Source organism: Pongo abelii, chromosome 1 (genome assembly GCF_028885655.2).
Source record: "Pongo abelii isolate AG06213 chromosome 1, NHGRI_mPonAbe1-v2.0_pri, whole genome shotgun sequence".
Taxonomy (NCBI): Eukaryota; Metazoa; Chordata; class Mammalia; order Primates; family Hominidae; genus Pongo; species Pongo abelii.
This window is the reverse complement of record NC_071985.2, coordinates 82,237,003-82,258,821: the sequence shown is the minus strand read 5'-3', so window position 1 is coordinate 82,258,821 and position 21,819 is coordinate 82,237,003. Positions and strand designations below refer to the sequence as shown.

At 41.3% G+C, this 21,819-nt stretch overlaps 1 protein-coding gene across 1 annotated transcript in view; it reads right to left on the bottom strand.

Moving 5' to 3' along the window:
* The window catches only part of ADCY10 (adenylate cyclase 10), a 108,674-nt gene that overhangs the window by 69,762 nt on the left and 17,093 nt on the right, over positions 1 to 21,819 (bottom strand). The window contains exons 7-12 of the mRNA XM_024253687.3: positions 20,665 to 20,761; positions 17,903 to 17,991; positions 7,536 to 7,727; positions 4,628 to 4,746; positions 4,252 to 4,328; positions 2,575 to 2,764 (exon numbers count right to left, since the gene is read on the bottom strand). Coding sequence (XP_024109455.2) covers positions 2,575 to 2,764; positions 4,252 to 4,328; positions 4,628 to 4,746; positions 7,536 to 7,727; positions 17,903 to 17,991; positions 20,665 to 20,761 — 764 coding nt within the window. The remainder of the gene's footprint in view (positions 1 to 2,574; positions 2,765 to 4,251; positions 4,329 to 4,627; positions 4,747 to 7,535; positions 7,728 to 17,902; positions 17,992 to 20,664; positions 20,762 to 21,819) is intronic.

Genomic DNA, 21,819 nt, shown 5'->3' with positions numbered 1-21,819 from the left:
GGAGAATGGTGTGAACCCGGGAGGGGGAGCTTGCAGTGAGCCGAGATCACGCCATTGCACTCCAGCGTGGGCAACAGAGCAAGACTCCATCTCAAAAAGAAAAAAAAGGACTACTGGCCAGGCGTGGTGGCTCATGCTTGTAATCCCAGCATTTTGGGAGGCCGAGGCAGGTGGATCATCTGAGGTCAGGAGTTTGAGACCAACCTGACCAACATGGTGAAAACCTGTCTCTATTAAAAATACAAAAATTAGCTGGGCGTGAGGGCGTGCACCTGTCATCCCAGCTACTCTGGAGGCTGAGGCAGGAGAATCGCTTGAACCCAAGAGACAGAGGTTGCAGTGAGCCAAGATCACGCCATTGCATTCCATCTTGGGCAACAAAAGCAAAGCTCCATCTCAAAAAAAAAAAAAAAATAGTACTACTATTATGTTCATTTTGCCAGTGAGGAAATTCAGGCACAAAGAGTTTAATTGCCCAAGACCCCATAACAGGTGGTAACACAGGATACTGACAGTATCCAAACATAGGCCAGGGTGCATATGTTTGCTCACTCCATAACACTATCTCTTGAAGAAGCCTTTTAGTCAAAATGGATTATGCCCTTCTCTGAAGTACAATACTACTTTGTTATGCTTCTCTTATAGCATATATCAAAGGTTCCCATGTAACATACAGCTAAGTTTGTGTATGTTGGTCTTCCCCACTTGATTGTGAGTTTTCTGGTCAGGAGGTAGGCCCTGTTCATATCTGTATGTGTATTTCTACACTCTTATCTGCAGAGGTGGTACAGAAAAATCATGAAGAGTACAGGCTTTGGGATCAGATAGTCCTGGGTTTGCATAGTAAACTGATTTCATTAATGGCCCCAGTACCTGTAACTGTGCCCTTTGCTGTGTAACTTGGCAGAGTCCTCTCATTCTGGACTCAGCCTTGTGAATGCTTTTGTCAATGGACTATCTGCAAACATAAGACATAGGAAGAGGCTTGAAAAATGCTTTTGCATTGGGCCTGCTCTCTTGCTCCTCCAATATTGCCAGGACAAACATGCTGGATGGAAGATGAGACAGATAGAGCCAGATTGCCCTAGTTATCCCAACTAGGTTGGCCAACAGCCTGTTGAACCCCAGGCATGTGAATAAGCGAAGACAAAATCAACCAAATCCAGCCAAGATCAATTGAACCCCACATTTGTGAGAAAAATAAATGTTTATTTTTGCACATCACTGAGGTTTTGTGATTGCCTGTAAGGCCACATTATTGTGACTGAATCTCGACTCCATTGCTCACTATAGATATGGCCATAGACAAGTCATTTAACATCTCTGACCCTCAGTTTTTGAATTTATAAAATGGAAATTATAATAGTTTCTATCTCGTATGGTCAATATTAAGACTGAATTATATATTTTGAGGTAAAGTACCTGATGTTTAATAAGTACTCACTAAAAATTATTATTCATTCATTATTCAAACTGCACTTTATTGATGGCCTATGTATGCCAAGCACAGTGCTAAGCCTCAGGAATACTGAAGTGAATAATAAAGACACCTTGACCCAACTGCAGCCCTGGTTCTGTTATCTGACTCTTGAAGACCTCGATTCTAGCTTGCTAATCTAATGAATAACAACTTTCTGCTTTCTGTGCCATTCATTTATTCATCATTATTGAGGACCTACTGTATACCAAGCACTGGGGATATAAGAATAAAGAAATAATTAGTATCTTCAAAGAGTTCACAGTGTAACAAGTGAAAACTGTAGGAAGTGAATAATTGTGATATAGGGTGAGGAGTGTTCTAATAGAGGCATATGCTATAGGAGGAAAAAAGGAAGAGGAAGAAGGAAGACAAAGGAGGAAAGAGCTTAACTGTCTAGCTGGGATGGGGAATTCATAGAGGAATGTCTATGAATCCCTCGAGCTGGGTTTCAAAAATTGACTGCGGTTTTCCCAATAGACCAGGATTAGGTGGGTGCTGATGAGGACAATCTACTTAAACAACCCAGAGGAGGGGGGACAGGAGGAAATGAGGTTGGAAAGGCAGGTGGTACTTTGTATGTCATTGCAAAGATTTTGAACATCACCATGAAAATGACTGAAAGCCATTGAAGGATTTTAAGCTTCAAAGTGACACCCATAAATCTATGCTGAGCTTTTGGGGAATGTATTTCACTAAAGACTTAGAGGAGAAATAATATCTTATACTCTTTTAACCCTAATAATGCCTCGGCATACAGTTGACATAATTAGTAAATATTTAATGGTTGGTGATTGGGCCCATTTGGGTGCAACTAGATACTCAAATGAGAGGATTTTTTGTTTGGTTTGTACAATCTTTGAAGAATTACCCTCATATTCTCAGATCTGAGGAGAGAATGGGATTTTCCACCATGCCATAGTGTCAGTCAGACGGAGGAAAAATTAAGGATTTTGAAGTCTGGGCCTTGGTCTGGGGAAAGCATAGATTTCAACTTCTTGAACTGGCTCCAAATCTTAAATGGGTGACTGCTTTGCTATCATAATTCTCCCGCTTCTTTACTAAAATATACTTCAAAATTAATGCTCCACACTCACACTTTCTCAGTATGGCCCAAATACTGATACAATGGTCCAGAATCTGCAACACCTTTCATAACTTTCTTTGGAAGCTCTTTAAAAAAGTACGCTGGTAGGTTGCTGCCATTGTAGGTGACAGAGTCACAGGTCACAATTCCTGGGTAGTACATCATCATCCTGGCAGCTAAGTTGACTTTTTGACCAATGACTATAGCAAGAAAGAGAAAGTCAAAGATCAGGGAAATAACAGGCATTGAACTGAATGTAATCTGAAACATACTGTCCCCAAATAGCATTTTTACCCGTTACTCCCTTTGCCGCTCATGAATGACACACAAGTCTAGTCTCAAGACCTATATTCAGCCAATGGCTATTAACAAAATGTGCAGGGAGTTAGTTAGCCATTAGCAAAGTTTCTGCCTCCCTTGGGAGGTCAAGAGAATGATCTGCTCAGGGATGGAAGGGCCTTGAGTATGGAGCAGGCTCTGTAAGTGGGATGGCCACAGCACTGAAGGCTCTCAGAGAAGGTGTCAGCTGGTCTTCTGCCACAAGGTGGACAAGCACAAGCTTGGGCCTGGTGTACTGATCCCCATATGAGACGCAAAATTGTGTCTGTATGCTCCTATGAATAAACCTTCATTTGGCGATTTCTCAATTTAATAAATAGGCTAGAAGAGGCGTGCATGGAGGATTGAAGCACAGGCTCTGAAGGCAGACTGTGCAGGGTCGAACACCAGCTCTACCTCTAATTATGTGCAAACTACTTGGGACAATTACCTTAAATAACTCCTCATGTCTCCATTCTCTAACCTATAAAATAGGGATGATAATAGTAACTATCTGAGAGGGTAGTTTATGAAGATTAATGAGTTAATACACGTTTATCACTTTCAACAGCGGCTGGCTGCTTGTAAGCCTTCAATTAACATTACTACAAATGAGGTAGCAAATGTGTCACTTTAACATAAACTTGAATACTTCTGAACAAGATACTCTTTTTAAAAACTATTTATTGTGGAGAAACTTGACCATAAAATAAAATATAATATAATGAATTTCCATATACCCATCACCCCATCCCAACAAGCCATTAGCCCATGGCTGATCCTGCCCCATCCTCACCCCCATACACTCCCCACCCTGTGTACTTTCGAAGAAAATCTCAGACATTGCATCATTTCAGACATAACTATCATGGTATTTTACATATATTCAGTATTTTAGATGCATTATTGCTGAAAATCTTAAACCCTGATAGGATGGAAGAGGGAAGTAATGGAGTTGTGAAATCTGGAGATAAGATTTAATTATTACTACTCTCTTTTGAGAGTATCATTATTTTTCAGTAATATCAACATTCATAATTTTTAAGGAGTTCTAGCTTATTCCAGGAATTAAGAGAAGTAACTATTTAATTTTTAACAGGAAAGTATTACAGGAGCCCCTCATTCCATCAACATATAGCCTCCCACCGCTCCCCTCTCATGACTAAATATTTCTCTACTCATACATAGCCCCAGAAATGCACACTCTGCAAGCATTGAGAGCTGCATGGCTTGGCTCCATCTGGAAGACTCTAAAGTTTCTGAGGGGAGGACTCATGTCTCACTCATTTTTGTGCTTCCTCCCACAAAGCCCAGTGGCAAGGTGCTGTGTTTGTGGAAAGAAAAGTGGAGATGAGCTGACTTAGCACACCTGTGTACTCGTGTCTCACAGTGTGTCCAACGATCCCACAGAAGACAATCCCACTGGCAACGCCGATGGATACAGTTCTGGTGCAGGGGAGACAAGATTTGTGGGGAAAGAAATAAAGATAATGAGTGTAGAGAAAGTGGGAAGGGTGGGAAATAATGCCTGGGTTGGGAAAGGGTGGGAAAGGATTTTTTCTACCCATTGGAATTAGTTTATGGCATTTCTACATGGCCCGGAGATGCGAAGGAGGAACAACAGTTTGAGACACAGGACTAAGTTCTTAATTAATTCTTCTTTCTTTCCTGTTCCCTGCATGCCCTCCCTACTTATGCCTCAAAAGGGTCAGGGACCACTGGGTGGGACCAGGGTCAATACTCACTGGATTTTGTGGACTTGAGAGCAGAAGTCAAATATATCCATAGCACATTCCAGAGCATGAGTGAGCTCGTCAGGTACCTTTTCCCCAGGGAAGCCAAAGACACAGAGGAAAGAGCAGCCCTGTCGGGGAGAGAGACAGCAACCACAGCTGATGGGCAGTGTGCTTTAAACTGGACTGGCCAGAAGGCTCAACAGAGAGCTGGTGGCAATTTTTGGCTTCTGAATCAGATTTCATCATGATTTCTCTCACAGTATTTTATTTTTAGTACACTTTAATCACTTCTACTGCATCATCAACAGGAGGGTTTGAGCCCTTGAGAAGGGCTTGTTTTGCTCCAGATACAGTGGATAGGGCTGAGCTATCTGTGTGCATGCTCCGGCCTACTGTCTCCTGTGGCCAAGGTCCATGCTGCAAAGTGCTCAGTTTACATCTATGAAGCAGCAGCACAGAGCAGTGGAAAAGCCACCAGCTCTGGAATCAGAAAGTCTCTGTTCTCAAGCCACTTCTCAACTGTGGAAACTTAGATAAGTCAATTACAATCTAGAAACTTCGTTTATCTATCTGAAAATGGATATACTGTAGACCTGCTGAGATGTTTTTGGCTACTAAAAGAATTAATGTGTTAAATATTTTCAAAAAGTCATCATAAACTATAAAGTACTTTGCAGATACTGTTATTCTTAGGGATAAAGGCTTAGGCTGTGAGTAGGTTTTCTTATCGTAAAGCTAACTGTTCCATGCAATGATTCAACTCTAAAACTTGGCATTTGTAGTATTAGTCACTTAAAAAAATGACCTCAGTCAGGTGCTGTTGTCTGTAAGAAAAGGGCGTTGTGAATAAAGGGTGATGGGTTGAAATTTTGAGTTTTTGACATGTTACATCCTGATAAAATGCAAAGAACACTAAAATACCTCAATTTCTTCAACCCTCTCCAAAAGAATTTGATCAACTGTTAGATCTTAAAAAGGACTGGGATCTGCCTTGACATGAAGAGGGAAACTCTGCTTCTAGGTACGTGTAAAGAGGGCAACCCCTTTGGGGGAAGCAGGGAGTTTTTGCCTGCAAATTTATGTAGTGGCCTGGCAAGAGCTTTTGATTCCCCCTAGCAATGGAATGACAGCTCTCATTTATTGCATGCTGACTCTAAGATAGGCATTACACCAAGTGCCTCACACATATTACATTATTTAAAACTTTCCACAATCATTTGAGGCAAATACTATCCCCATTCAAAGAGGAATAAACCAAGGCTCAGAGAAGTTCAATGACTTGCTAAGTCTCACAGCTGGGAATCTTTGGAGCCATGTCTGCAAGACACGAAAGACTGTTCTCTTAGATTCTACACTCTTTTCTTATGATACCCATGAGTCAATATTGAAGAAGATACTGGAAGTAATCCCTTTCCCAGAACTCCCATAGCACAGAGTTAGTTCGTCTCATATGGAATGCGTGCTTCCTGCCTGGTTGTCAATATGTGTGTTACTCATCTCTGCTGCCCAGCCCTAGCTTTTCGTCTTCTATGAAATGCTCAGTAAATGCTTGTTGAATTAGTGAGTGAGTGGATGTGGGGCAGTAATTAAGTGCTCTGCTTTTAATACACAAAAGGAATTGAGATGGGAAATCATTTCTCACGTATGCATCTGTGGTCATTTGTTCATCACATCACCTTTCTCTGAATTGATTAAGAACAGAGTGAACACCAGGTGCAGTGGCTCCTGCCTGTAATCCCAGCACTTTGGGAGGCCGAGGCAGGTGGATCACTTGAGGTCAGGAATTCGAAACCCATCTGGCCAACATGGCAAAACCTCATCTCTACTAAAAATACAAAAATTAGCCAGGTGTGTTGGCGCATGCCTGTAATCCCAGCTACTAAGGAGGCTGAGTCAAGAGAATCGCTTGAACCCGGGAGGCGGAGGTTGCAGTGAGCCAAGATCGTGCCACTGCATTCCAGCCTGGGCAATAGAGCAAGATTCCATCTCAAAAAAGAAAAAAAAAAGAACAGAGCGAAAACACCTGGGAGCCAGAGGCAGTCCCCTCCCTGCCATGGATGAAAATAAAAGGGGAACTGGAGGTGTTGACATAGCAAGTGGGCATTCTTGGAAACAAGCTTCTGGGGTGTGAAGGTTACTAGACTCCTGACCTGAAACCCCTGGGTAATACATCATGCGCTGGGCTGGAGACTTATATGTAGTGAGAGGTAGCCCAGCATTGTGAGCTCAGACGGGGATGGCAGACTGCCTGGGTTTGAATCCCAGCCTCCCCCTTACTAGCTTGATGATCATAAGCAAAACGTAATCTTGCCTTGTCCTGGTATCCTAATCTCTGTTTCAGCATCCTCATCTATATAATGAGGATAATGACAAGAGCACCTACTGCTCAGAGTGGTCATGAGGATGAAATGAGTCAATACAGATCAGGTCCTGAGAACAGTGCCTGGCACATAGTAAGTGCCATATCCACCATAGAAGTTATAAATAAAGACTGGCCTTCTAGGTTAAATTTCTTTTTTTGTTTAGTTGAGACGGAGTCTCATCCTATAGCCCAGGCTGGAGTGCAGTGGCGCGATCTCGGCTCACTGCAACCTCTGCCTCTCAGGTTCAAGCCATTGTCCTGCCTCAGCCTCCTGAGTAGCTGAGATTACAGGCATGTGCCACCGCACCCAGCTAATTTTTGCATTTTTAGTAGAGACAGGGTTTCACTATGTTGGCCAGGCTGGTCTTGAACTCCTGACCTCAAGTGATCCGCCCACCTCCGCCTCCCAAAGAACTGGGATTACAGGCGTGAGCCACCACGCCCAGCCTCTAGGTTACATTTCCCCTGTCTATTCTCTCTGTCTCACCAATGTGCTTGTCCATGAATGCTAACCTCAAACTATTGGTAGGTTCCCATCCCATAGTTCACACTTACCTTGTCAAACATGAAGACTTTATTGATTTGGCCTTGGAAGATCTTCAGGACAGAAGTGATGTGCATATAGGCATCCTGGATGGCTGGACCTATCTCTTCTGCTTTGTCTTGGTCTTCAAACATCAGGTTCACAAACACAATCGTCACTGGGCGAAGCTCAGACAAGTAGCCCTGAAGTTGTTTGTCATCAATCTGCAAAGTAGAGAGCAGCTTTCTGTAGGTGTCCTTGGCAGTGGATCCCTCCCCCAACACTGCCCCCACCTCATACCCGAAATCATCTAGGGAATGTCTACCTCAGAATGGGTGAGGTACAACATGACAGAGCCAGCATGCCTGAAGTGGAGCAGATGGAAATAGAATCAAAATCCCTCTCTTCCAGTGGGGACTTATGCATGTGCTAATTTTTGGCCAGCAACCACTCCATCACCCCAACTGCTGGCTTCCTCATGCCAATATAAGCCGTTGCAATAAGGGAAATAACTACTGTTCTTTTTGGCTCTCCTATTTTTAAAAAAAATTTAAAATTTTTTAATTTTTGCAGGTCTATAGTAGATGTATATATTTTTGTGTTACATGAGATATTTTGATACAGGCATGCAGTGCGTAATAATCACATCAGGGTAAATGGATTATTCATCCCCTCAAGCATTTATCCTTTGTGTTACAAACAATCCAATTATACTCTTTTAGTTATTTTTAAAATGTGTGGTTGTATTAGTCTGTTCTCTCATTGTTATAAAGAACTACCTGATACTGGGTAATTTACAAAGAAAAGAGGTTTAATTGACTCACAGTTCCATGGGCTGTACAGGAAGCATGGCTGGGGAGGACTCAAACTTATAATATGGCAGAAGACGAAGGAGAAGCAGGCACTTCTTATATGGCCAGAGGAAAGCAGGGGGAAGTGCTACACACTTTTAAACAACCAGATCCCATGAGAACTCATTCACTATCACGAGAACAGCAAGGGTATAATCCACCCCTATGATCCAATCACCTCCTACCAGTCCCCTCCACCAACATTGGGGATTATAATTCAACATGAGATTTGGGAGGGGATACAAATCCGAACCATATCAATTATTAAATTATTTTTTACTATAGTTACCCTGTTGTACTAGCAAATACTAGGTCTTTCTCATTCTTTCTCTTTTTTTGTACTCATTGACTACCCCCAATTCCTCCTCATCCCCCACTACACTTCCTAGCCTTTGGTAACCATCCTTATATTCTCTATCCCCATGAGTTCAATCTTTTTAATTTTTTTTTTTTTTTTTTTGAGACAGAGTCTTGCTCTGTTGCTCAGGCTGGAGTGCAGTAGCGCGACCTCGGCTCACTGCAACCTCTGCCTCCTGGGTTCAAGCAATTCTCCTGCCTCAGTTTCCAGAGTAGCTGGGATTGCAGGCACGCACCACCACGCCTGGCTAATTTTTGTATTTTTAGTAGAGTCAGGGTTTCACTGTGTTAGTCAGGCTGGTCTCGAACTCCTGACCTCATGATCTGCCCGCCTTGGCCTCCCAAAGTGCTGGCATTACAGGCATGAGCCACCATGCTCAGCCCAATAGTTTTAATTTTTAGCTCCCACAAATAAGTGAGAACATGTGGTTTCTCTTTCTATACCTGGTTTATTTCACTTACTATAATGACCTCCAGTTCCATCCACGTTGTTGCAAATGACAGATCTCATTCTTTTTTATGGCTGAATAGTACATCATTTTGTATATGTACCACATTTTCTTTATCCATTTCTCTGTTGATGGACACTTAAGCTGCTTCCAAGTCTTGACTATTGTGAATAGCACTGCAGTAAACATGGGAGTGTAGATATCTCTTCAATATATTGATTTCTTTTCTTTTGAGTATGTATCTAGGAGTAGAATTTCTAGATTGTATGGTAGCTCTATTTTTAGCTTTTCGAGGAACTTTCAAACTGTTCTCCATGGTAGCTGTGCTAATTTACATTCTCATTAACAGTGTACAAGGATTCCCTTTTTTCCACATCCTGTCCAGCATTTGTTATTGCCTATCTTTTGGATAAAAGTCATTTTAACTGGGGTAAGATGATAATCTTATTGTAGTTTTGATTTTCATTTATCTGATGATCCGTGATGTTGAGCACCTTTTCACATATTTTTCATATACTTGTTTGCCATTTGTATGTCTTCCTTTGAGAATGTCTGTTTCGATCTTTTTTTTTGAGACGGAGTCTCACTCTGTCGCCAGGGCTGGAGTGCAGTGGCACATCTCAGCTCACTGCAACCTCCGCCTCCTGGGTTCAAGTGATTCTGTTGCCTCAGCCTCTGAGTAGCTGGGATTACAGGCGCCCACCACTACGCCCAGCTAATTTTTTGTATTTTTAGTAGAGACGGGGTTTCACCATGTTGGCCAGGCTGGTCTTGAACTCCTGATCTCGTGATTTGCCCGCCTCGGCCTCCCAAAGTGCTGGGATTACAGGTGTGAGCTACTGCGCCTGGCCTTATTCAGACCTTTTACCCATTTTTAAATCAGATTATTAGATTTTTTTCTATAGAGCTGTTACAGCTCCTTATATATTCTGGTGACTAATCCCTTGTCAAATGGGTAGTTTGCAAATATTTTCTTTGATTTCTTCACTTTGTTGATAGTTTCTTTTGCTGTGCAGAAACTTAAAACTTGATGTTAAAATCAATGTGCAAAAATCACAAGCATTCCTATACACCAATAACAGACAAACAGAGAGCCAAATCATGAGTGAACTCCCACTCACAATTGCTTCAAAGAGAATAAAATACCTAGGAATCCAACTTACAAGGGATGTGAAGGACCTCTTCAAGGAGAACTACAAACCACTGCTCAACGAAATAAAAGAGGACACAAACAAATGGAAGAACATTCCATGCTCATGGATAGGAAAAATCAATATCATGAAAATGGCCATACTGCCCAAGGTAATTTATAGATTCCATGCCATCCCCATCAAGCTACCAATGACTTTCCTCACAGAATTGGAAAAATCTACTTTAAAGTTCATATGGAACCAAAAAAGAGCCAGCATTGCCAAGACAATCCTAAGCAAAAAGAACAAAGCTGGAGGCATCATGCTACCTGACTTCAAACTATACTACAAGGCTACGGTAACCAAAACAGCATGGTACTGGTACCAAAACAGAAATATAGACCAATGGAACAGAACAGAGCCCTCAGAAATAATACCACACATCTACAACCATCTGATCTTTGACAAACCTGACAAAAATAAGAAATAGGGAAAGGATTCCCTATTTAATAAATGGTGCTGGGAAAACTGGCTAGCCATATGTAGAAAGCTGAAACTGGATCCCTTCCTTACACCTTATACAAAAATTAATTCAAGATGGATTAAAGACTTAAATGTTAGACCTAAAACCATAGAAACCCTAGAAGAAAACCTAGGCAATACCATTCAGGACATAGGAATGTGCAAGGACTTCATGACTAAAACACCAAAAGCAATGGCAACAAAAGCCAAAATTGACAAACAGGATCTAATTAAACTAAAGAGCTTCTGCACAGCAAAATAAATCACCATCAGAGTGAACAGGCAACCTACAGAATGGGAGAAAATTTTTACAATCTACCCATCTGACAAAGGGCTAATATCCAGAATCTACAAAGAACTTAAACAAATTTGCAAGAAAAAAATCAAACAACCCCATCAAAAAGTGGGTGAATGATATGATCAGACATAAATGTCTCAAAAGAAGACATTTATGCAGCCAACAGACAGATGAAAAAATGTTCATCATCACTGGCCATCAGAGAAATAAATGCAAATCAAAACCACAATGAGATACCATCTCACACCAGTTAGAATGGCGATCATTAAAAAGTCAGGAAACAACAGGTGCTGGAGAGGATGTGGAGAAATAGGAACACTTTTACACTGTTGGTGGGACCGTAAACTAGTTCAACCATTGTGGAAGACAGTGTGGTGATTCCTCAAGGATCTAGAACTAGAAATACCATTTGACCCAGCCATCCCATTACTGGGTATATACCCAAAGGATTATAAATCATGCTGCTATAAAGACACATGCACATGTATGTTTATTGCGGCAGTATTTACAATAGCAAAGACCTGGAAACAACCCAAATGTCCATCAATGGTAGACTGGATTAAGAAACTGTGGCACGTATACACAATGGAATATTATGCACCCATAAAAAGGATGAGTTCATGTCCTTTGTAGGCACATGGATGAAGTTGGAAACCATCATTCTGAGCAAACTATCACAAGGACAGAAAACCAAACACCGCCATGTTCTCACTCATAGGTGGGAATTGAACAATGAGAACACTTGGACACAGGGTGGGGAACATCACACACCGGGGCCTGTCGTGGGGTGGGGGTAGGGGGGAGGGATAGCATTAGGAGATATACCTAATGTAAAAGACTAGTTAATGGGTGCAGCATACCAACATGGCACATGTATACATAACGTAACAAACCTGCACGTTGTGCACATGTACCCTAGAACTTAAAGTATAATAAAAAAATAAATAAATATAACAATAAATGATTAAAAAAACTCATCAATGAAACTAATTTTTTATCTGATAAAATAATTCTAAAAGAAAAAAAAAACCACTTGATGTTATCCCATCTGTCCATTTTTGCTTTGGTTGCCTGTGCTTGTGGGGTATTACTCAAGAAATCTTTGCCCACTCCAATGTTCTTGAGAGTTTCCCCAATGTTTTCTCGTAGTAGTTTCATGGTTTGATGTCTCAAAGTCCATTTTGACTTGATTTTTGTATATAGCGAGAGATAGGAGTCTAGTTTCATTAATCTGCATATGCATATCCAGTTTTCCCAGCACAATTTATTGAAGGGATTGTCTTTTCCTTTATATTCTTGGCTCTTCTGTCAAAAATTAGTTCACTGTAGATGTGTGAATTTATTTCGTGGTTCTCTATTCTGTTCCACTGGTCTATGTGTCTGTTTTTATGCCAGTACTATGCTATTTGGGTTGCTATAGCTCTGTGGTATAATTTGAAGTCAGATAATATGATTCCTCCTGATTTATTCTTTTTGCTTCAGATAGCTTTGGCTACTCTGGGTCTTTTGTGGTTCCACGTAAATTTTAGAATTTTTTTTCTATTTCTGTGAAGAATGTCGTTGGTATTTTGTTAGGTATTGCATTGAATCTGCAGATTGCTTTGGGTAGTACGAACATTATTCCAATCTATGAGCATGGAATATCTTTCATTTTTTTTTTTTGTAGCCTCTTCAATTTCTTGTGTCAACATTTTATAGTTTCCACGGTAGAGATCTTTCACTTCTTTGGTTAATTACTAGGTACTTTAATTTATTTTTAGCTATTGTTAACAGGATTACTTTCTTGATTTCTTTTTCAGATTGTTCACTGTTAGCATATAGAAATGCTGATTTTTGTATGATGATTTTGTATACTGTAACCTTGTTGAATTTGTTTATCAGTTCTAATGGTTTTTTGGTGGAGTCTTTAGGTTTTTCCAAATATAATAGGATCATCTGAAAACAAGGATAATTTGACTTCTTCCTTTCCAATTTGTATGCCATTTCTTTCTTTCTCTTGTCTGATTACATAGGACTTCCAGTATTATGTTGAAAAACAGTGGTAAAGTGGGCATCCTTGTGTTCTAGATCTTAGAGGAAAGGCTTTTAGTTTCTCTCTATTCATTATGATACTAGCGGTGGGTCTATTCTATATGGCTTTTCTTATGTTGAGGTATGTTCCTTCTATACACAGTTTTTTGGGAATTTTTATCATGAAGGGATGTTGAATTTTATCAACTGCTTTTTCAGCATCAACTGAAATGATAATATGGTTTTTGTCCTTCATTCTGTAGATAAGACATATCACAGTGTTTGATTTGCATATGTCCAACCACCCTTGCATCCCTGGGATAAATCCCACTTGATCATGATGGATGATCTTTTAAATATGCTGTTGAACCCCGTTTGCTAGTATTTTGCTGAGGATTTTTACATCAATATTCATCAGAGATACTGGCCTGTAGCTTTCTTTTTTTGATGTACTTTTGTCTGGTTTTGGTATCAGGGTAATACTGGCCTTGTAGAATGAGTTTGGAAGTATTCCCTCCTCTTCTATGTTTCAAAGTAGTTTGAGTACGGTTGGTATTAGTTCTTCTTTAAGTGTTTGGTAGAATTCAGCAGTGAATACTTCAGGTCCCAGGCTTTTCTTTGCTGGGAGACTTTTTATTATGGCTTAGATCTTGTTACTTGTTATTCATCTGTTCAGGTTTTAGATTTCTTCAGGGTCCAATATTGGTAGGATGTATGTGTATAGGAGTTTATACATTTCTTCTAGATTTTCCAATTTATTGGCATATAATTGCTCTTAGTAGCCACCAATGATCCTTTGAATTTCTGTGGTATCAGTTGTAATGTCTCCTCTTTCGTATCTGATTTTATTTATTTGGGTCTTTTCTCTTCTTTTCTTAGTTAGTATGGCTGAAAGTTTCTAAATTCCTTCTCTGTGTTATCTTGAATTTCTTTGAGTTTCCTCAAACAGCTTTTTTGATTTACGTGTCTGAAAGGTCACATATCTCTGTTTCTCCACCCTGGTGCCTTATTTAGTTCCTTTGGTGAGGTCATGTTTTCCTGGATGGTCTTGATACTTGTGGAAGTTCGTCAGTGTCTGGACATTGAAGAGTTAGGTATTTATTATAGTCTTTGACATTTAGGCCCGTTTGTACCTGTCCTCCTTGGGAAGGCTTTCCATATATTCAGAAAAACTTGGGTGTTGTGATCTAAGCCATATCTATATTACAGAGCACCACAAGTGCAGTAATGCTATGGTTCTTGCAGACTCATAGAGGTACCACCTTTGTGGTCTTAAATAAGATCCAGAAGAATTCTCTGGATTACCAGGCAGAGATTTTGTTCTCTTCCCTTACTTTCTCCCAGACAAATGGAGTCTCTATTTCTCTGTGCTGAGCTGCTTGGAGCTGGGGGTGGGGTCACACAAGCACCCTTGTGGCTACCATCACTGAGACTGCACTGGGTCAGACCTGAAGCCAGCACAGCACTGGATATTGCCCAAGGCCCACTGTTACTACTACCAGGCTACCACCTATTTTTGTTCAAGGCTCTAGCACTCTACAATCAGCAGGCGGCAAAGCCAGCCAGGCTTGTGTCTTTCCCTTCAGGGTGACGAGTTCCCCCAGGCCCCAGGCAGGTTCACAGATGCCATCTGGTAGTTTGGCTCTCTTATTTTTATAGTTAGGGATAAGAATAGCATGCTATGTGATTCAACCTTCTATTTTCATTAGGTATCTTCTGGAATGTTTTCACCTTCTATCCTACTATATGTTCAAACAAAATGAAATCAGTATTATTATCCCCATTTTACTGATTAGATAACTGATGTATGGAGAAGTAACACAACTTTCCCAAGGTCACATAAGGACACAATAAACTAGAACCCAAATCTCCAGACTCCTCATCCAACATTTATTTATTTATTTATTTATTTATTTATTTTTTGAGACAGTCTCGCTCTGTCACCCAGGCTGGAGTGCAGTGGCGCAATCTCAGCTCACTGTAACCTCCGCCTCCTGGGTTCAAGTGATTCTCCTGTCTCAGCCTCCTGAGTAGCTGGGATTACAGGTGTGCGCCACCACGCCTGGCTAATTTTTGTAATTTTAGTAGAGACAGGGTTTCACCATGTTGGTCAGGCTGGTCTTGAACTCCTGACCTGATGATCCACCCACCTCAGCCTCCCAAAGTGCTGGGATTACAGGCATGAGCCATCACGCTTAGCTCATCTAACATTTAATCTGCCACACTCTCCTGCCTCTCTGGGGTGGTATATTTCATTTAGGTCCCCTCTTCTCTCCAACACAACAGGCACAGGGAAAAGAAAGGAGAGTGTTGGGCCGGGTGCGGTGGCTCACATCTGTAATCCCAGCACTTTGGGAGGCCGAGGCGGGCGGATCACAAGGTCAGGAGATCAAGACCATCCTGGATAACACGGTGAAACCCTGTCTCTACTAAAAACACGAAAACGTAGCCGGGCATGGTGGCAGGCGCCTGTAGTCCCAGCTACTCAGGAGGCTGAGGCAGGAGAATGGCGTGAACCCGGGAGGGGGAGCTTTCAGTGAGCCGAGATTGCACCACTGCACTCCAGCCTGGGCAACAGAAAAATTCCGTCTCAAAAAAAAAAAAAAAATGAAAGGAGAGTGTTCCCAAATTATCCCTGCCAATCATCATCCCTGAATTTTGTTAATTAAATACATAGCAAACCAATGGGGGAAAATCACTGCACTTTCTCCCCGAAATAGCACAGAAGTGTCAGATTCTTCAACGACAGTGTGAAGCACATTTTCTAGATTAAAGAAGGAATTGGTATAGGGAATAATGGAGCTATGCTTCCTAACTGCCTAGAAGGTCCTGGTTTCATGTAATTTTATTCTTTTTATAAAAGAGATTTAATAATTCCTAATTAACCAATGTGCTGATTTTTTTCTTTTTTTTTTTTTTTTTTTTAGAGACAGGGTCTTGCTCTGTCCCCAAGGCTGGAGTGCAGTGGCACCATCTCGGCTCACTGCAAGCTCCGTCTCCTTGCTCAAGTGATCCTCTCACCTCAGCCTCTCTAGTAGCCGGGGCTACAGGCACGTGCCACCACACCCAACTAATTTTTGTATTTTTGTGGAGATGGGGTTTTGCCATGTTGTCCAGTCTGGTCTTGAACTCCTGGGCTCAAGTGATCCACCTGTCTGGGCCTCCCAAAGTGCTGGGATTACAAGCATGAGCCTGGCCTTGATTTTTCAAATAAAATCATTCACAAATAAATAAAAAACTTCTGTCAGACTATGTATTCTGAGTTTTGGCTTGGAAAAGAGGACTACAGTATCTTTAAGGACTTCTCTTCTTTGGGTGCAGGGTCTGGTTTTGGTAAAGTTGTAAAAGGTTGTCTTTGGTCTTGTTTTCAACCCTCTTAGCTGTACCTCTTCACCAGGTAAACATTTTTCCTACCTGGAATTTTCCCAGTGACTCACAGAGTCCATCTTATATTCCATTGCTAGAGACCTTGTTTTTGACTGGTTGCAATTAAAGAAGCATAGTGTATTATATCTGTTGAGAATGGCTAGGGGAGAATGGGGTGACTTTTTTAAGCTTCAGAAGCCATGAAGAGTCAAACAATTGCAGGCACTAGGGATAATGTTTTTACAATGGTCTGAAGGTGGCAGGGTGCATTCTGATACCTCTCCAATTCACTCTATGAAGGCAGCTACCCACTAGACAGGCCTTTGTTACAAAGATTTCCTCCAGGACACAACAGAATTTTGATGGGACTAAGTATTAGAGCAGGCATATATTAGGAGGGTGGATAGCCTGTGCAAAAATTGTAGAAGTCAGACACACCAGGGTTCAAATCCTAGCTATATCTTTTACTTGACAATCTCAGGAAAGGTTGTAGTGTTCTCTGGGTCTGAGTTTTCTCATACATATAAAATGAGGATAAAAATATCTACCAAGGACTGTAAAGAATGAATACATGAACTAGCAGAGTGACTGGCATATAGTGAGTGATAAGAGATAGTTATAATTCACATAGATTAATAAATTTGAGAGAACCAAGATTAAGAGAATAAAAAGAGAAAACATTGGAGGGTGGAGGTAGCTCAGAGTATTCTAATTACCTGCATTGTTAAATCTCAAAACTTAAGATCTAATGCAAATGACTTGGAGAAATAGTGTACCAATGTTCATCCACTTGAAGTCTTTCTGCTATGTGGCATATAGAAAGGGTGCCCACACGTTCTTATATGCTTGCAACAGCTCCCATTTGCGCAATTATATAAGGCAACGCAGTCCTATTTTATGCCTGTTGTCATATTATAATTATGAATAATGACCTCTTTGAAAGTATTGAGATTTGAATAATGAATTTCACAGTCACCTACACATAGAGAATGTCTTTTTAGGCTCAGTGTGGTGGCTTATGCCCATAATCCCAGCACTGTGGGAGGGTGAGGTGGGCAGATTGCTTGAGGTCAGGAATTTGAGACCAGTCGGACCAACATGGTGAAGCTCCATCTCTGCTAAAAATAGAAAAAGTTAGCTGGGTGTGGTGGCACATGTGGGAGGCTGAGGCGGGAGAATTGCTGGAACCCAGGAGGCGGAGGTTGCAGTGAGCCGAGATCATGCTGCTGCACTTCAGCCTGGGCGACAGAGTGAGACTCTGTCTCAAAAAAAAAAAAAAAAAAAGGAAGTCTTTTTATTTTAATGGAACATTTTACTATTTACTAGTAGCTGCTGGGTTTTTTTCTTAAATCTTAAAATTCCAGCTGTCCAGATCCCTGACATCCCCAAAGCCAATAAATTCAATTTTGAAAATACCTGCTTCAAAATGCTTTCCATCACATACTTTTGTAGGGACATCTCCAGTTCAGGATCAGGCTTCAGCGTGCATGCAAGCCTCAGGAGGTCTAAGAAGGCAGAAGGAGGGTGCAGGCTCAGAGAGGGAAGTTTGGCTCTGCAGTGCTAGCGAGAGGAGGCTCCCAGTCCCTATTCTCTTGGGCAGTGGGCCTTCCTGTCCTTACAGTTGTCAGGAGACTCTGGGACACCTAGAGGCTGAAAGGGCCAGGGGAAATCCAAAGAGGAGCTCTTAGAGGTTACGGGTTTCCCAAAATTCAGTCACATGTAGCTCAAAACCTTGTTCAAACTGACATGATGCTTTGGGACTTAGGGAGATTTTCACTTCTGAAGTTGGTTTAGAACTATTGCCACAGGAGATGGGAACAAACAAATGACGGAATGACAAGAGAGGAGCATGGTGACAGAATGAAGGGGATGGTAGAGTTGAAAGGGCAGCAGGAATAACATTAAGAAGACTGGTTTCTGATCTCAGGCTTGATACCGCTTCACTGTGTGACCCTGGAGAAGTCACTTTGCTGCCCTGGTTGCCTCCTATTTCCTCACCTGGGAAAAGAGTAGTTGAGCTTCCTGATCTTTATGGTTCCCTTCACTATAAAGATTGATAGTTTTATGCTCTAGGATAGACTGATAAGAGATGGTAGGAATGAGTTTGAGGGAGTCAAAAAATAAGGGAGACAGAAATGGCGAAGGGTTTTCAGCAGGGAAGAAAATGATAATGTGAAAAAAATGTGTGTGTGTGTGTGTGTGTGTGTGTGTGTGTGTGTTTAATTCGGCTGGTCCTGATTTGTAGCCTTTATAATAAAACCGTAACTGTAAGTATAGCACTTTGCTGAGTTCTGTGAGTCATTTCAGTGAATTACTGAACCTGAGGGCATTAAGGAGATCCCCAAATTTGTAGGTAGTTGGTCAGAAGTGCCGGTGGTCTGGGAATCCCAGAGCTTGCAGCTAGTGTCTGAAGTTTGTAGAGGATTCAACCAATGAAATCCTGCACTAACTCCAGGTGGTTATAACATCAGAATTGCACCGCAGGCCGAGCACGTTGGCTCACACCTGTAATCCCAGCACTTTGGGAGGACAAGGCAGGCGGATCATGAGGTCAAGAGATGGAGACCATCCTGGCCAACATGGGAAACCCCGTCTCTACTAAAAATACAAAAATTAGCTGGGTGTGGTGGCACGCCTCTGTATTCCCAGCTACTCAGGAGGCTGAGGCAGGAGAATTGCTTGAACCCAGGAGGCAGAGGTTGCAGTGAGCCCATATCGCGCCAGTGCACTCCAACCTGGTGACAGAGCGAGACTCCATCTCAAAAAAAAAAAAAAAAAAAAAAAAGAAATTGCATTGCAGTATTATGGTGCTCAAAGTAAGGCCTGAGGAAACCCTTTATAGAAGGTACCATTAAGACCCAGGAGATGGCATTAGTAAAGCTCAAGGAGTGGGTAATGTCATGAGGCTTTCTCCTTCATCTCTGGAGCTTCTAAGGTTCTCGGCTTTTCCTGATCAATGTTTGTACAGTCTCCCCACTCCCCACCCCACTGCCTATTGTGGCTTTGTAAAAGTACAATCTTCTATTTGTAACATCTAAAATATTCCAGACCTGTACATAAATGATGAGAAAGAATGATTCAAAGATGTTTCTGATGTTTCTCACTTGGATGGAGTTTTCAGGGAAGGGTAAGTAGCTAAAGTTCAGATATGTTAATATTAGATGCCTATTTGACATCCAGTGGAAGTCACCCATAGGCAGGGTATTTTGTTTGTTTTTTATAAATTCAGGACAAAAATCTGTCCTAGAATTCAGGACAAAAGACTGAAGTGAATTCTGGCAGTTAGGTCTGAGACTCGGGTGATGTAAGCAACTTGCAGGACCTTGAGAGTGAGTGTCTGCTTAAGTTTTGTGATACAGTCTTCTCACTTGCCTCATCTTACTCATATGGAAGTTAGGCACGAATAAATGGTTCACTAAGAAGTGAGTAGAGAAGACTAGAAGATCAAAGACAGATCCCTGAAGTCACCAACATTTAAGACATGGGAAGGAAACTAAGCAAAGAGGACTGAAAATAGGTGATTTGAGAGGTAAAGGCAAAACTAGAAAAGAATAATACTTTTGAACCCAAGGAAAAAGGAGAAGGTAGTGTCCAAGAAAAGAGCATAAGCTATGGTCAACCATCTAGGATGAGGCCTGAGAAGAGGTCATCTGGTTTGGCAAATTAGTGGTCCTTGGTGGCCATGACATAAACAGTCTCAGTAGACAGCAGGGGACCAGGGTAGAAGCTAGGTGTCAGCGGTGCAAGATTGAAGAGCAGGTGAGCACAGACATCAAGGTGCTTGCAATCAATATTTATTGGATGAATAAATAAGGGGATATGAGAACAGGTATATCTACATTTACAGGTTACTTTTCCTAGAAGTTTATTGGTGAAGGTTAGGAGGGGAAAGCAGCACGCAAAGAAGCTTTACTTTTTCTTTTATCCTAGGGGATACTTATTAATGTTTGATGGATGAGGGAAAGGAGTCAGTGCCTAGGGAGAGGTGGATGGTGTGGGGAGTGTCATACTTAGAATTGCTGTCCCGGAGAATGGGAAGTAGGTCCCCTTTGTGTGCTGGTAAGGACCAGGAGCTGTGTTGAGGAGCCCACCCACCAGTAATGAAGCTGTTGGCATTGGTATAAGACCCTACTGACCACTGGTAGAGGCAAAGGCATTTTTCCATGGTGGGTACTTACTTTTGTGCTCACCAGAAGGATAATAATGCATGAAGGTCATACACTTTGTGAAAAATTCATCAAAATTAAAATTAGGGGGTGGTTTTAAGAAGTTAACCTAAATAAAAGCAAATGAGAAGTTTTCAGTTACTCTGAGAACTGTTTAATCCTTTGAAGTGTAATTTCTTAGCAGAAAGTCAGAGAGTATGCTTTTGACCGAACAGTGATTGGCACACTTAAACACCAAAATTCTTTGATTTGTAAAATTGAAATTTTAAATTGAAAATCTAAAAAATCTTTCCAATTACAGTGTTCACTCACATCTCAATGTTTGGTATATGTACAGAGAGGGTCATTCCAAGGGGGACTAATCTTATACTTTTCTGCCCTTAGAACTTTTTCCTGCTTTTTTCCTTCATAACATTTTAATTCAAATAAAACCTGGTTAAACTGCACACCATTTCTTTCTTATAAGTGTTAAAGGACGGGGGCTGATGGCCAAAAAGGAATTAGGAGCATCACCAGTCATAAGACATCAAGATCATGAGACACATGTGATGACACACTAAGGATGGCACAACCTCATTTTTGTGGTATTCTTGGTAAAAAAAAAACAAAAAACAAACAAACAAACAAACAAAAAAAGCATAAACTTAGTCCAATAAAGAGAAAACATCAGGCCTGTAATCCCAGCACTTTGGGAGGTTGAGGTGGGCAGATTGCTTGAGCTCAGGAGTTCAAGACCAGCCTGGGTAACAATGGTGAAATCCTGTCTCTACCAAAAATACAAAAAAAAAAAAAAAAAATTAGCCGGGCGTAGTGGCACATGTCTGTGGTCCCAGTTACTCAGGAGGCTGTGGTGGGAGAATCGCTTGAGACTGGGAGTTAGAGGTTGAAGTGAGGTGAGATCATGCCACTGCACTCCCCACTGGGTGACAGAGTAAGATTCCATCTCAAAAAAAAAAAACATATATATATATATATAGAGAGAGAGAGAGAGAGAGAGAGACAGAGAGAGAGAGAGAGAAAAAACATCAGGCAAAACTAATCAGAGATATGTTTGACAAAATAACTGACAACTCTCAAGTGTCAAGGTCATAAAAGACAAAGAAAGATTGAAGTGCTGTTACAGACTGCAGGAGACTACGCAAAAATATCAACAAAATGCAATGTGAG